The sequence below is a fragment of the Polyodon spathula genome, chromosome 10 (genome assembly GCF_017654505.1).
Source record: "Polyodon spathula isolate WHYD16114869_AA chromosome 10, ASM1765450v1, whole genome shotgun sequence".
Classification (NCBI taxonomy): Eukaryota; Metazoa; Chordata; class Actinopteri; order Acipenseriformes; family Polyodontidae; genus Polyodon; species Polyodon spathula.
This window is the reverse complement of record NC_054543.1, coordinates 42238218-42254606: the sequence shown is the minus strand read 5'-3', so window position 1 is coordinate 42254606 and position 16389 is coordinate 42238218. Positions and strand designations below refer to the sequence as shown.

The 16389-nt window shown below is 36.8% G+C and overlaps 1 protein-coding gene across 2 annotated transcripts in view; it reads right to left on the bottom strand.

The window, feature by feature from the left end:
- kif5c (kinesin family member 5C) overlaps positions 1-10976 on the bottom strand; it is a 33844-nt gene extending 22868 nt beyond the window's left edge. For both annotated transcript variants that reach the window (XM_041260340.1, XM_041260341.1), the window contains exons 1-5: positions 10836-10976; positions 10494-10625; positions 3603-3690; positions 2766-2839; positions 802-906 (exon numbers count right to left, since the gene is read on the bottom strand). In XM_041260340.1, the coding sequence (XP_041116274.1) occupies positions 802-906; positions 2766-2839; positions 3603-3690; positions 10494-10619 (393 nt within the window). In that variant the 5' untranslated portion in view covers positions 10620-10625; positions 10836-10976. The remainder of the gene's footprint in view (positions 1-801; positions 907-2765; positions 2840-3602; positions 3691-10493; positions 10626-10835) is intronic.
- Positions 10977-16389: the final 5413 nt, after the last annotated feature.

Here is a 16389-nt window from a genome sequence, read left to right as displayed (position 1 = left end):
GATTAATCATTCAGTTAATCAACAAGCCTATCAAAGTTACCTACAGTAACACCTTCAAATCAAACCCATTTAGCAATTTAAAGTCTTTTCAATAAGAATTAGAACAGGTAAGTAAGGCATTCATACAGATACAGATCTGAAAAATAAATAAATAAATGAAAAAGATAAAAAAATAAGCAGAAGTTATCATATAATGGAATGATCTGTAAGTCTTCCCCTAGATAGTGGTCTGGTCTAGACTTTCTACAACGCAGGCAAATCAACAGTTGCATGGTCCTATCGTGTAACAAATTAGATTAAACCTGGTGCAGAGAGGTACAGTTAGCTACATCCATATCTCTCTGTTACTGTAGAGGAGCATATGGTACATTATTAAAGTATAGATAACCTATTGCCAAAAATACATGATTTTATACTGTAATGCTAGATTTAATAGAAATGCCTTGACAAACATTTTGACTAAATATATTCTTCATATCCTATTATTGAGTATTTTACAGTTATAAAATTACAGTATCCATCAAATTCTACTAACTAATGCTAGAATTAAGTTGGCTATTCCCAAGTTCTAACCGATGTGTGTAACGTTAACATTAATATTTAGAGAATTTGAACTTTTCCTAAAATCTACTGCTAGTGTCACTTAGCAAAGGGTGATTCTAAATGACAGTCTAAGTGACAGTCTTTAGCGGGCAGCTGTGTCAGAGCTATTTAGCCCTGCTGTTTGTTGATAACTGCCTCAGCCCTCACACACCCCTTGCTGGACCAGACACTTTATATAAGCCATCAGTCTGCATTTACCTTGATGTGGAACTCTAGGTTCTCATCCATGGAGTAAATGTGATCGAAGATGTCGTGTGAGATTCTAGGAATGATTCCCATCAGCTGAGGGTCATGCAGCTTCCCCTAGAAAGAAAAAGGGGTTTATATTACATTATTAGAGCAAAACAACTGTCTTCAAAAAGAGGAGTCTGTGGGCTTAATAGACCAGTACACTACCCTTAATTTAGAATGTGTATTACCAATGCAAACCAAAATACAATGGCATGTTAACTGTCTTCAATATATGTTTATGTTTGATAACGTACACCTAAAAGAACATAAAATGGCAAAATACTACATATACTGAATGGAGTATCTTGGTCTATACTCATACATCTATATTTCATACTGTGTGAAATGTCAGAGGCTTTAAGCAGAGCCCTTCCTATACCCACTGAAAACTGAGAAGGAGGCAATATGGCACCGTGCAATGAAGCTTTCCAACCTGTTCAGACATGACTCATTCTAGCCCATTTTAAAATGTAAAACCCGTTCAGCAGGGGCCACCTTTCCATATGAGTGGGTATGCGCCAAGTAACACTGAGAAAAAGGACTTAAAAATAGGGTTTGAAAAATAATTTCAAGCAGTATTCAATTTTCAGAAAAGGTAAAAATATTTTCTATTAAACCCAACATACCCTTCATGGTGATTAAATTGAAATCCCTGAAGTTTCACCTGAAGGGATAATTACAACTTGAAATGCATGCTGGGAACACCAGCTATTAGCACAACAACCCCCAGTACTTTGCTTTGTATCAATCTGGTCATTTGCAGTTACAATAAACACAGCAAACGCACACAAAAAATAATAACCGTCAGGCAATATTCCTTCGGTTTCACAAAGCATGCTGGAGTTTCAGGAGTGTTTTAAGAGCCGAGACCCTGCAACATTATACCTCAAGCAGAAACAAATGCATCTCTAATCCTTGGTCTGGTGCTATTTTCAGCTTCTGAAGGTTCCAGCTTTCTTGTACTTCGCTAATCACTGCTAAATATAAGAAAAACCTGACCTTTTTCGATTTTGAGAGATGTTAAGCTAACACCCACTCACAATGCACAGGCCTCATCATAATCTTATTTTAAACTTCTAATGCTCTTAGAATTCTAAAATCTCCTTTCTGAGCCGCAGAAATGAAATTGAAAATTGTTTAAAAAGCCAGTACAGTACAGTGCAGTACAGTGTAGTACAGTGCAGTATAGTGCAGTACAGTGCATTACAGTGTAGCACAGTGTAGTACACTGCAGTACAGTGCATTACTTTGCTGCACAGTGTAGTACAGTGCAGTATAGTGCAGTGCAGTGCATTACAGTGTAGTACAGCGCAGTATAGTGCAGCGCAGTAGTACATTACTGTGTAGTACGGTGCAGCACAGTGTAGTACACTGCGGCACAGTGTGGTATAGTGCACAGCAGTACAGTGCAGTACAGTGCATTACAGTGTAGTACAGTTCAGTATAGTGCAGTGTAGCACAGTGTAGTACACTGCAGTACAGTGCATTACAGTGCAGTACAGTGCAGTACACACCAGAAACAGTCCTGCAAATGTTCAGCTTTAATCACAACTGATCTCCAGGGAAACCCCTTTGCACTGCCATGCAAGGGAGTTTGGTAGCAGCAAAGCCTATCTTAAGAAGAAACTTGGAGACTTTCACACAAAAGATGCTACCAATTCTGCTCATCAGCGATTGTAACAAAAGAAGCAAGGTTCCCATTACATATTGAAAAGTTTAAGGATTATTTCCCAAATTACATGATATTATGTAAAGCCCTTATTATTTATGGTTACCTTCTCCCCATCACCCTTGTGTTTTATAGGTGGACTGTCACTGTTAGATCAACAGTACTTATTCCACATACTATAAACAAACACCTTCACTTTATTTCCATTTTGTTTGTTTTTGTTGTTACCTAAAACAAATGTAGGCTGCCAGCCTGCACCTACCTCCATGGTGTGTGTTTTCCCTGAGGAGGTCTGACCGTAAGCAAAAATGGTTCCATTGTAACCTCCAAGAACATCTGTGGGAAAAGAGGATGGCTAGTAAGAGAGGGTATCTACCACACTCCTATACAAGCATTAAAACTGTAAGCTGCAAATGCACATACAGCAGCTAAGCAAAGTTTATACCGGCCAGTACTAACGAATAAGAAACAAAAGGGATGCAGGGAGTGGCTTCATGGCAGCTCAGCTGCAGAAAGGATTCCTTCCCAGCGACGGCAAACTTGATCGGCTAGCAACAATCCATTAGTGTTTCTGTACAATTTCTTGACATACTCATTTGATAAGTGTAATAAAACATACCAATATGCACACTTATTGGGTAGTTGAATGCACTTTTAAATTACAGTAGGAATTTACAGCATGTCATGTATTATTTCTTACATATATTCCATCATACTGTATAGGCTTGTCCACTATAGCCTCACCAGCCCAAATACTGCCACTGCATGTTGACTTTCTAACTATTGCAAGAGGGAACTGAAAAACATAATTTGTTATTTTGGTCAAATTTGATTATAGAATTTAGTTCTGATCTCAGAAGGTTCTGTGATACATCTTAGAATCGTGTGCCAGCATGAATAGTTGGGATTCAATTTGCAGTGCCCAGTGGCCAAAACCAAGTTAAATGAAAGTAAATGTGAAATAACAGTCAATGAGTTTGAAATGAATGTCATCCATTCATGGTTACTGTGCCACTGATAGAGTTGAAAGGACGGTGTGCCTTCTACATGAATTTGGGACTAAATGTTCAATCACCATTTATTTATAATGTAGACCTACCTTTAACAATCTGCTTTGCACAGGCATTGTAAACATTTTCCTGTGAAGTGTTAGGTTGGAGCACTTTGTCAAAGATATAGGGCTTGCCCTGTCAAATGAGAAAGGATAAATCATTATTAAATCACACACCCATTTTTAACCCTGTATACTTGACATCAGAGAAACTATCAACCTGAAAATGAATCAATGCGTGTTGACTTTCAACACACATATTGTACCTTCTGGTGTGTCCTCGAACACAAACATGCTCAAATAATTCTAACAAAGAATGAAACTAAGCCATAAAGTACTGGTCAATTACATGTAGGTTGGGGGTTTGTTCTTGTTTTAAATGGAATATTGTAAGTGACTCTGCATATAAAGCACAGTTCACAGCCTACCTCTGTAAAGCACTTTGTGATGGTGGTCCACTATGAAAGGCGCTATATAAAAATTAAGATATTATTACATTACAGCTGCACACAGCATTTTTCAAACCACCAGCTATCTGCTTCTAAAAATGTTAGCAGGTATGGTAGATAATAATCGAAGCAAAAACTATTGAGAATGATAGGGAACACACATATTATATGGTGCAGGTAAGAAATACTATACTATATAGAGTACTGTAAAAATCTTTGAATAATTCTATTTTCTAGGTATTTTTAGGGGGTCCAAAAAAGGGGGGAGCGACTTATACACTGGTGTTACCTATACATTTTTCCTGAAATTGTTTCCTCAAAAGGGGGGGATCACTTATACACCGGTGCGACTTATACACCATTTTATATGGGAAAGTGTCCCTTTAATGTTTAGTTTTGCCCTGTCGTTTTCCAGCACCGTGCTTCAGTGTCTGATGAATTCATTAGTGAAGTACCAAGCCCAATGGCAAGCTCCCATAAGGTTTTCATTTAAACAACATGTCAAGCAGCCAGCAGGTGAATAATGTCTCTGGTGAGGTGAGTCATCAGTCACCTGCTTCAATTTCTAATAAAGCTGACACTGCAGGCTTGCTTCACCGCAACACAGAGACACTGTACATAGGCAAGAGGTAAATAGAAGGGGAAATATCTAATTAGAGCGCACATCAGCTGAAGGAAAACAAAAAACAAAATCAATACAACTTAGCTGGGACTCCTAAGTTGGGGGTATAGTCACATTTCTAGAATTTAAACAGCATATCTATGAAATGAGTTTTAGTAACTGGCTCCACTCTATGCCCACAAACCCATCACACTGGATTAAAATCCAGTTTAAATCCTGTCTCGTATGGTTCTCTGAACATTTACAAGCGGCTTAATACAAATTATTTAATAATAATAATACAAATTGTAATAATAAATAAATGTAATCTTCAAGTATTTCCATATATTTTCATTATGGATATTTTTTAAACATTTTGAAAACAATATCCGTTATGCATCGCCAGAATCACTTCATGTGGCACTAAGATATAAGCTATTTTAATGACTTCCGTGAAGGTTCCACACTTTTATGCTCAGAATATGAATGTATTCATTTTATCAGGTTTGGGTGACACCAAGAACCCCCTCAAGTTTATAAACTCGTAATTTGTGCTCAAATTATACTGAAAATCGTATGCACCTGATGGGTGCTAACCAGTAAGAAGGCTCAGGGACATGGTAGGCAGAGCAATCCACTCCAGTCCCAGTGTGCAATTAATTCAGCATCATGAAACGCTTGTCATTTCTGTATGAAGAAGAAGCCTGCGACCGGACTTAGCCATGACTGAAATAATCCTGAGCTCGGAACACAGAAACACGTTGAACACAAACAATCAGATACATTATTTATATACTGACCCTGCTAACACTGAATAAATCATTCAAAACTTCAAAACGCTCAATCACAATTCTAATATAATACTATAACAAACTCAAGTAGGCAAATGCCAAAAATGGCATTTTTCTTACCCTTAAATGCAATGCAAATAAATGCTTTTTTAAAACTACAAAATCACTGATGTTCTGCTTGTCCCAAATCTCCACACAATAATAAGGAGCAGGCTGCATTTTTATGCTAATTGTGATGGTGGAGGTCAAGACAACAGTTAACAGAGCAGGCTGTATACATTAGGTCCTAGTTGCCATAGAAACCATGCCTCACAGGGAGTCAGTAAGGCATGACACATGATGACTCCACTTATTCCTAAGCAATTAAAGTCCCAAAGAGACATTATTGAGACAGAATCGGAAGGCTCATGCAACCTTGTATTATCCACTACATCCTCCTTCCATTTCTCTGGAGTAAGTCTCAGTCTTTAGATTCATGTTTTTGTAAGCCTTCTGAATACAGGATTGTATATGCTACATCTGTATAGGCTATACGAGGCACATAGCAATATTTTGGGTCACAATTTTGTTAAAAAAACAAAAACAAGAGAGTATGTAGTATGAAAGACTAAATGCCCCCAACCACACAGATTTCAAATTCAGGGAACTAAATAAAAAGCATCTGTTATTATCCCTTGAGTGTGAATCCCATCTATCTTTACAAAACAGCAGGCAGAGTGCATTAGTAAAACAATGGGTTTTAATTCGGACACAAAAAGATCAAAGTCCAAAACAAAGGTTGATAATTCAGACAAATTCCTACAAACACGGTGTAGCCCTCCGCATAAAAAATGTGTTTTTGAGTTGTTGTTGTTGTTGTAAATAGTATTGTGTTTATTTATTGTAATGAATTGTGTGTTTATTTATGTATTTAATTGTGTTTCTGTTTATGTAAATAATTAATATAGAACCGGACGCTCCGTCTACGACATCCTACCTGATGTGTTTGGTTGTGGGGAAAAGCAGCTGGTGTGGCCAGCTGCCAATCCCTAATCAAACCAGCAGGGGGCGTGTGGGCAAAGTGTTTTGCAGTGCACAGGTGTAGAGGTGATGTAGTTCTCAAGACATTGGCAAACAACAAAGCACTGGTGGTTTATCTATAACCTAAAGTCTGATGACAACAGTAAAGAAATGGAGGGCTGGAAATACACAACGATGTGTATTGCACAGTTCAATAAACACAGGGTTCAGTCCCGAAATAATAAACACGGAATTAAACACACACACAAAACACAGAAAGTACAGAGACAATTGTTCTGAATAATAAAGATGTGTGCAAACCAACTACATGAGCTTTGAGTACCAAAACAATGCACGCTGTTAGGCTGGATAGTGCTTCAAACCATTTAAAGCATTATCACTTTAATAAGGTCCATTGGTCCTACAGATTAGTCTTAATGGATACAATTGGATGTTTAAGCAATGTTTCACCATGTTGACAGCTCACAGCAACACCAGTTCACTGCAGGGTGTTATTACACAGCGCCTGCAGAAATCTGTGGTTCCCAATCTACTCTCTCTGTCTGTAACTAGTAACTTCCCTTTTTAAAGAATTCAAGAAGCTCAATGGAATGAATCTATTATAAAAAACACACAAAAATACTTAATGAAATTTCAGGTTATACCCTGCAATTATATTTAATGACCGAAAGGCTACATCTCCACGGAGATGCCAATATCAGAGCATCATTCCCAGCAACGAAAAGGTGGAAACAGAAAGTATTCTCAGAACCACAACAAGATCTGAAGGATATCAAATGCCTATTCTAGTCCCTCAAATAAACAGAATTGTACCCCACCTGGCTTCTCAGAACAATGCGAAATTGAATTACCTTGCGTACAAATTCGACCCAGTCCCTTACAAGCTAAAATAATTTCCAGATCAGGATGGCAAACATGCCTTGCTACAAGAACACAATTTCTGTTACAGCAAGCATCATAATAAACGTGATATTCTTGATGAAAAGGGATTAAACTGAGCATATCTTTAGCCATTTGCACAGTGCACTCTGACACTTTCGGGTCTTGAATTCCCTGTTTAATTACATTTGTAGGACAAAAGATTAAGGCAGACATGACTGCCTGACTGACTGACCTGATACATTCCATCATCTCAATTTACACTAGCTGTTCTTTTAATTTGATTTTGGTTTATAGTTGTGTCTCTTGTGTGACGGATTTCGTTTCCGTTGCAAACACTCATTAAAAGCATCTTAAAAATGTGCACGTATTAGAACCTTTTTTAATTTTTTTTTACAAATCATAATTAACACTTAATCAATGAATCTAAAAAAAAAAATACATAAAATGTAATTTAATATTACCTGTGGATTACACTTTCAAACAGTAGTTCATTTTGTTAAAATCATGTATTGAATTAAATCAAAAACGGAAGAAATTAAATACAAATCCCTATAACTGTGCAGTCATCTTCCTGGAACACAAATCAGATGTCCTTTTAAAACGTGGCAGGAACGACTGCCCCTGGAAGGGAAAAATTATTTTGACTGTGATAAAAAAAAAATACTGGGGCCCTGCTGCAAATAACAGGATGGCTTTTACTTGCTGGATGGCTGGAGTTTAGCCTTTTTGATTTGACTTCCTACAACTGGGTCTGGCTGCATCCTGCTGCAAAGCTGGAGGGGGAATCAAGGGGATGAGTTTACTGAGTCTCTGATAACAAGAGCAGCGTCTCACTGTAATCTTACCAGGACAAAAAAAAAAAAAAACTACAGGGAGTTTGGAATAACTCATCTGAATCCATCCCACCAGCTTCACCTGCATTCTGCTTGCTCATAACAAATGCTCCCAATTTTAAGGGCACAGGCTGCTAATTTCCACAGTCCCTTCCCTGGGTTTTTTTTTTGTTTTTGGTTTATGATAGCTGTGTAAATTCAACAGATTTTAATTGCAATACAATCACACAATCACACTGAAGTATGAAGAATTTAGCCATAATCAAAGTCAAGAGGAATTGATATCCAAAGCAAATATGATGTTGATGCTGCTATTATTATTATTATTATTATTAACAAACAACAACAACAACAACAACAACAACAACAACAACAACAACAACAACAACAACAACAATAATATTATTTTAGGCTTAAAAAATAGACCTTAAAAATAATGAATAGGGCCAGCATTTCCAGAAATCACTGCATTCGTTTTTTCTTTCTACAGGGAGGTCCAGAACTTGGGTTGTTCATTGATATGCCAGAGAACAAGTACATGGCTTAAAGGAAGAAGATGGTCAAAATGTTGTTGTGCATCATTATAGAAACATTTGCATTGATAACCACAACGAAACCATAATGAAAAAATGGCATCCTCATTCCTGCAGCATTCTGGCAGTGAAGTATAACATTTGGAAGCCTATGTCTACACAGCCTTTGAAAAATAAAGCATATACATTTGTAAACAGGTATTCTCTTCCCTTCTTCACTCCCTCACTCCCTCTACAGAATGTCCTTTCTCCTCACTCTCCGTCTCCCCATCTCACCAGCTGTACATTTCCATGGGCTCTTCATTAAATGCCAATTCTAATTTAAGACAGCAGTGCCTGTGCATATTGGGGGGGGGGGCATGGAATGGAATCATCAGCTGTTTCAGCAAGAACTACTCTTCAATCTCTGAGAGATTTCAACAGATGACCTTGGCATCCATAAAAATAATGTGAAGGCCTTACATGTAACATCCATAACACAGAGCACAGGGAGAATGAGGGGTAGTGATTTTAACAGGCTTGATCTGGAATATTTCACTCAAACAAAACAAATGGGAAGAAAAACTATTGAATATCTCAATGTAATATTACATGTTAGAAATGCAATCCATCAATGCTTGAATAGGCAGGCATATCCATCTTCTGCAATATGCATGCATATATTATTCAGCATTGGAATAGCAGTTCACTAGACCCCAATGCCAAAATTGGGGTCTAAATGGATTTACAGAGTACACCTTGACCTGAGTCAGTTGCTATTGAAATTGAATATTATGGAAGTTTAGTCCAAAAGAGGAAAGATAAATCACCTCTCCAGAATTTGGTCCCCTTGAGCTACAACTAGAAATATAATTCTGGGCCTTATTTCGTTTTAAACAGAGTGGTGGTGATCCAGTCTCTTCATTTTCAGATATCGTTTGCTATTGCATCGATACCAGGATCAGTGGTGATATAGCCCACCAATACACGCAGGCCCAGTGTTCTCTATGACATCACTCAGGCGAGCTAGAACGAATAGAAACTAGAACCTGTCTAGCTACCCTGCTGCCTAAAGGCTTATTATACCTAACAGTACTGTTGTAAAATAAAACAAAACCACAGCCAGATCTATCGGATCAGAAATACATCACGTCAAATATCAGTAATCAATGTCATAAGTTTAAAAGGGTGTTTCCATCATAATATAGCGAACAAGTTGAAGCTGATGACACGCTGTGCGTATTGAAAACACAGTGTTTAATATACTGTATAATATTTTTACCCAATAAAACTGCTTAAGGGTTTCGTTATTTATTTATTTATTTATTTATTTTACAATATTACAATATACGGTATGTGCAATCATACACTGCTTGTTTGTTTGTTTTTTAAACAAACAAACAAACAAACAAAAAAATAACAAGAAACCTGGAATTGACGTCTGGAAACACCCGATCAGAATTGATGCTGGACACCGAAAGCCCATAAGGATAGCAAATTATTTAACAGTACAATTTGCGCAAGGTGCAAAGAAGTAAAGTGAGCAGTTTTAAATCTACTTAAAAAATAAAACTGCTTACTGTTTGTGAAATTTGTTTAAAAAAATGTATACGGTCCCAATACAGTAACTGTACATCCGACGCAGAAAAAAATTGAAATACCATACCTGTATTATTTATTTATTTTTACCTGTTTTCACTTTATAAGATGTTTTCAGCAAAACAAGTAATTTTGTAAAACCAACAACCAAACACGAGCACGTCACTCTTAAAGAAATTAACCAGCATTTTGATCGTTTATACACATACAAATAAAAAAAAATTAAAAAATCAAAAATTAAAAAAAACTTACCGCAATAACCACTGTGTCATCTTCTTTAAATTTTGGAATATATTTGTCTCCTCTTACGATCTCCGATTCATTTAATGGCCTAAAACGACACATTACTTTGATGCTGCATTCAGCTTGATCCGCCATCTCAGTCTATTCCAACGAGAGAGAGAGAGAAAAAAAAAGAAATCAAAATACTACATTCACTTCTATAGCCAATTCAGCAGAATGAAGGAAACCTTTGCAAACCACCGTCACAGCGGCAATGCAGTCAAATGCTGCAGCGCATTCCATTCGGTGAGAGATGCCCTGTTCGGTTCATTGACAATGGATTTTACAATTCAGATTAAATACTGCACTGACTCTTTATAGTTGTGCACAAACAGGATTGTTTGTGGTCAGACCCTGCTGTTAAAAAGCCAATCTTCACTTTAGAGTTCAGAAATCGCATCCTCCTCTTCGCTCTGTCATCCAGCATCAGCATCAGCATCAGCATCAGCTACTTTTAACCGCCCACCCTGGGCTTTCTGATCTCGCTGCATTACATCACCCGTTCTTAATACACTCAAACCCGCGAGAAGTCGTGCGCATGCTGGGGATTGTAGTTCTTCCCATCCGGACAAGTATCTGCATGGTACACTATTTAAAATTCAGTGATTAAAGTTTGAAGTTAAAATCTATTTTCACTCTGCATAATAACAGTAAATCGCAATGTTTAAAGTTAAAATGCAAGCAGATGATTGAGACAGACCAGTGCTGTTTTGAAAGCTTGAGATCTGCTGCTTTTAGCCCTGCAGTAGAAAAATAGTGGAAGCCAAACAAAGCACAGTCATGTATTTTCAGAATCAGTTCAGAGGTCTGCTAGTAGGCATAGAAACGTAGTTGTAGTTATTTTCCTCTACGTTTTCTAATTATACAGAAAAATGACCATAGATTCATAATAAACACAGACCGTGGGAATAACATATACCCAACATATTTGAGGCCCTTTAACCAAAACGGCAAATAAGTTGATTATATGTGATATTAAACCATTTGCTTTATACATCCTTGGGGATGCTTAATAATAATAATAATAATAATAATAATAATAATAATAATAATAATATCTTATATTTTGCATAACATCCCAAAGGCTGTAATCATTAATAGCATACTGCCCCCGGATACCACAATGAGGTGTGGAAATGTTGTCTCTTTGTAGTGTTCAATATTTTGATTGCCTGGCCAAAGGGCAAATCTATCTACCAAAGTTTAGTAACTAAACCACCAACACATCCAAACTGATGCGTGTCAATAACTGAATACATAATGCAGTGTTGCTGTTGAAACACAATAACAGCACTGCCTTTTTTTTTAGTTTTATTGCTTGATATAAATTGAAAATAGCTTTATGTCAGATAACCGCCAGCTGCTGGAGCTCTGTTTTATATGACTTCAGGTTACACTACCACAGTGATCAGACGATTGCAATATGTCCTTGTTTCTGATTACCAATCACATGCCCATGGTCACATACATTCCTAGGGGTGGTAAATAATGCAGCAGGGGGTCCTTCCGGGAGTAGCTGGTTTAATGAAACTGGAATAATGTCCTCAGGTACATAGAGCTGTTTAATAACCTGGAGCTGTTTAATAATCTGGAGCTGGGTGTAATATTGGCTGCTAGTTTAAATCGTTTTTGGCCGAAACCCAAAGGGCACCTAATAGTAAAAATAAATCTCTCAATGTTACAAATCATTCTGAGCAACACGTTTAGGGAGTAGGGAAAGAAATGAGCACATGCTTGAGAAATTAGCCTTGAAAGCTTGACATCTATTCTGTCAATTCAGTTTTGCAGCTCCATGTCAAATTCATTCCACACATTCAATATATAGAACTGCAAAAATGCACCACACATAGAGAACGCTCGTTTAGCTTCATGGCTCCAACTCTTTGGAACTCTCTCAGCTCGCTTTAAATCAACCCTCTTGACTTACCTGTTCTCTCTTGCTTTCCATGCTCTTTAAGCCTAATATTAGCTACTACTACTATTTCATGTATTATGCACTTTCCACTGTATTTATTTATTATATATATATATATTTTTTTTTTACTGTATATCATGTATTATGCATTTCTCTGTATTTAAAGCATTATGGATTTTCTTGTTGTTACTGCATCTCGTAAAGTGCTTTGTGATGGTGGTCCACTGTGAAAGGCGCTATATAAAATAAAGATTGTTTGGTTGTATATGCTGTAGATCTATAAATAAAGTTTTTTTTTACTCATTTATTGAAAGCTTGAGCTGAATTTTTTTTGTTTAACACAACGTTATTATTATTTGTTTGCAATATTATTAACTTTATTTAAATGTTTCTTTATGAAATGTAAATAAAATATATTAGGCCAGTATTGGCATTCCAATTATATCTGCTGTTGAGCTGTCATATTGTGATATTGTACAGGCCTTGTCTGTGCAAAGAAGTCCAGTTTTGGCATGTGATATCCAAGGCACATTTGGAAAGATTATCAAACTAATGCATATAATGATATGACTGGGATAATATCAGGCTGGTACTGTGTTCCAATGTCACAGAGTGACTGGAGTTGTGGGCATACAGTGCCTTTAATATAATGAACCTGTTCAACTACTGCTCTTGTTTTAGCATGCTTTATGTATCTGCTGCCAGTACCAAATTACAGTATTTCTAGCAGCAGAACAATGGCTAACAGGCAATACATGTCAATCAGTTTAACTGCCAGCACAAGGTGCAATCAGAATTCTACAATGATATAATACCCAAATAAAAAGCACATCACCACATGCATCCCTGTGACCTCTGCTCTTACTGTCTAGTACACAATACCTTGTGAGATCTTGAGAATCAAATCACCAACTGCACATCAGATGATGAGTCATACACTTCTGCAAGCAGGTATTTTTGTTCTATTATCCTGTGTGGTTACATAGTCCAGTGTATTCCAATCAAGAAAATAGTTATGCAGCTATTGTGGGTCAATGTTTAGAGTGAAGCACCTCAGAAAATTCGTTTCCACCATAAGCATTATTTGCTGAAGACAGTAATTAAGAAAAAAATGACAAAAAACAGGCATGGGACCTGATTCACCTTATCTTATTTTCATCTTTGACCTAAAAGGTAACTTTCACATGACTTTACCATACTTACTGTACATTTTCTTGAAAAATCAGTTGAACTTGGGGACAACAGTTTTTAAGTCTTTCCACAGATTCTCAATAGGATTCAAGTCAGGACTTTGACTGGGCCACTTCTTATTCCTTTCTTATTTTCTTATTCTTAGCCACTCCAGTGTAGCTTTGGCCTTGTGCTTTGGATCATTGTCCTGCTTAAAGGTGAATTTTCGCCCCAGTTTGAAGTCTTTAGCAGACTGAAACAGGTTTTCCTCTAGTATTTGCCTATACTTTGCTCCATCCATTTTTCCTTCAATCCTAACAAGCTTTCCAGTCCCTGCTGAGGAGATGCATCCCCATAGCATGATGCAGCCACCACCATGCTTGACTGTAGGGATGGTGTTGACTGGGAGATGTGCTGTGTTGGGTCTGCGCCAAACATAATGTTTGGCATTTAGACCAAAAAGTTCCAATTTGGTCTCGTCTGACCACTCATTTTGCCACATTTTTTCAGGATCACTCAGGTGCTTTGTTGCAAACTCCATGCAGGCTTTGAGATGGCTTATTTTTAGTAATGGCTTCTTTCTTGCCACCCTGCCATACAGGCTAATTTTGTGAGGTGTTCTGGATATTGTTGATTGATTTTCTCCCATCTCAGTCATTGAACTCTGAAGCGCTCTCAAAGTTGTTGTTGGCCTCACAGTGGCGTCCCTTACCAGTTTACTCCTTGCTGCTCAGTTTGGAGGGATGGCCTGATCTAGAGAGTGTCAGGGTGGTACAATGCACTTTCCATTTCTTGATGATTGAGTAGACTGTGCCCACAGGATTATTTAGAGACTTTGATATTTTTTTTTTGTACCCTTCTCCTGATCTCTGCTTTTCAATGACTTTATCCCTAACTTGCTTTGAAAGCTCCTTGGTCTTCATGAAATTCACTACCTGACCAAGGAACCTCACAGAGACAGGTGTTTTTATTCTGAAATTATGAGAACCATTTATATTGCACACAGAGGCTATTCAACTAATTGTGTGGCTCCAAGGTCATTTTGTGCAACTGAACTAATTTAGGTTTGCCACAGCAAAGGGTTTGAATACTTCTGCAATCACTTTTCCATTTTTATTTCATATAATCTATTTACTTCATTATTTTTGCTTTGAATGTGTGGGGCAGGTTGTGTATATAACACATTAATTCCTATTTCAAAGTGTCATGACTGTCATGAGTTTTAAAGCAACAAAATGTGAAAACTGAAGGCACCTGAATACTTTTGCAAGACACTATGTCTGTGTGTGTATTTCTATATAATTAAAACATATCAACTAAATGTAAGGAAGACCCTCTCTATTTGTATTCAAGTTATTAGTCAATGAAATTATAGCTCCAATTATGTTTTGATCATTCTTTCTATAACAATTCTAGAATACAATAGTCTCCATTATACTGTATTCTCAACATTGGTTCATATGGAAAAATCAGTGTGTAAACTTGGAATTCAAGCAGTAACACCAAATTAATGCATATTACTGTGCTTTATTTTATACTGCTGTTAACATGCTTATGAAACTTATCCTAGGAATAATAAAACCAAAAAAATAAATGTATTAAGTCTACTGCATGTAGTAGCACATGGACATTATGGGCTTTGTTAAAAAAAATTTTGCAGCTCTTCTAAAAGTGCCATATGGTAGTCAAAGACACAGCATTTTTTTAAATACTAGAAAAACGGCTTGAAACATCCACATAAAGAAAAGTTACCAATCATTCATTAAAAAAACTACTTCTAAAACCTTGTGTCTCAGAAGTTTTGTTAACAAAAATTCAGCTAACTCTGGTAAAACGGGAAGCATGCACATTACACGGCCATATTTTGATTAAACAGCATTCCAAAATAGTAAAATGTAAGGATTTACTATTGAAGTGTCCGTACTAAAAGTACATATTCCTTAAATCTAGCTTTTAATTTCTAAATGTTGGTACTTTAAAAAATAACAACCTATCTATAACACATTCAGCTAAGCAATGTCCATGGAAAGAAAATCTATTTACCTTTTCTGTAGAAATTGAACACGCAGGATAATATATTTTTAACAACCAAAACAAAAAAAAAAAAAACACACTAAAACAAGCGTGCCATAAATTATATCCATAAAGGAAATTAATATTTATTGCAGTTACCCCCCCCCAAAAAAAATCCATTAATCAAATAGTCATTGACACTCAACCAACAAATCCCCCCCCCCACCCCCCAAGGAGCATGTTATAACAGCAATGGTTTTTTTAGCGATACTTTAAAGCATCAACAGAAAAAGGACCCCTGCACAAGGACATGCTTAATTACAAAGAGACCTCATCCCCATATTGGGAATGCAAGATTCTTGGGGATCCCTAGAGAAAACAATGCCATTTTTTGGTCAGGCATTATGCAAAATAAGATGCAAATAACAAATAAAGTTGGTATTTCAGTCAGCACTTGGGACATTTGATATGTCAGTTTAGGTGCAATGCATTACGTACAAGCAATAAAAGACCGTATTTCAAACTAAAAAATATTTGTGTTGCTTCTTTAGGATACAATTGTAAACTTCCTGAGAACCAATAGGTGGCAGCAATTTCAGTTGTTGAAAAACCATTTCCTTACCCAGCTGTAAGGTCCATCAATCCACATTGCAGGAAGGTGGTGCATAACATTCTTGCATCTGTGTATTAATAGGGGCTGAATTTGGCAGTTTCTTCAATTTGCATACTGTAATTTAATACTGCAGACATATTTTGAAATTAAGACAA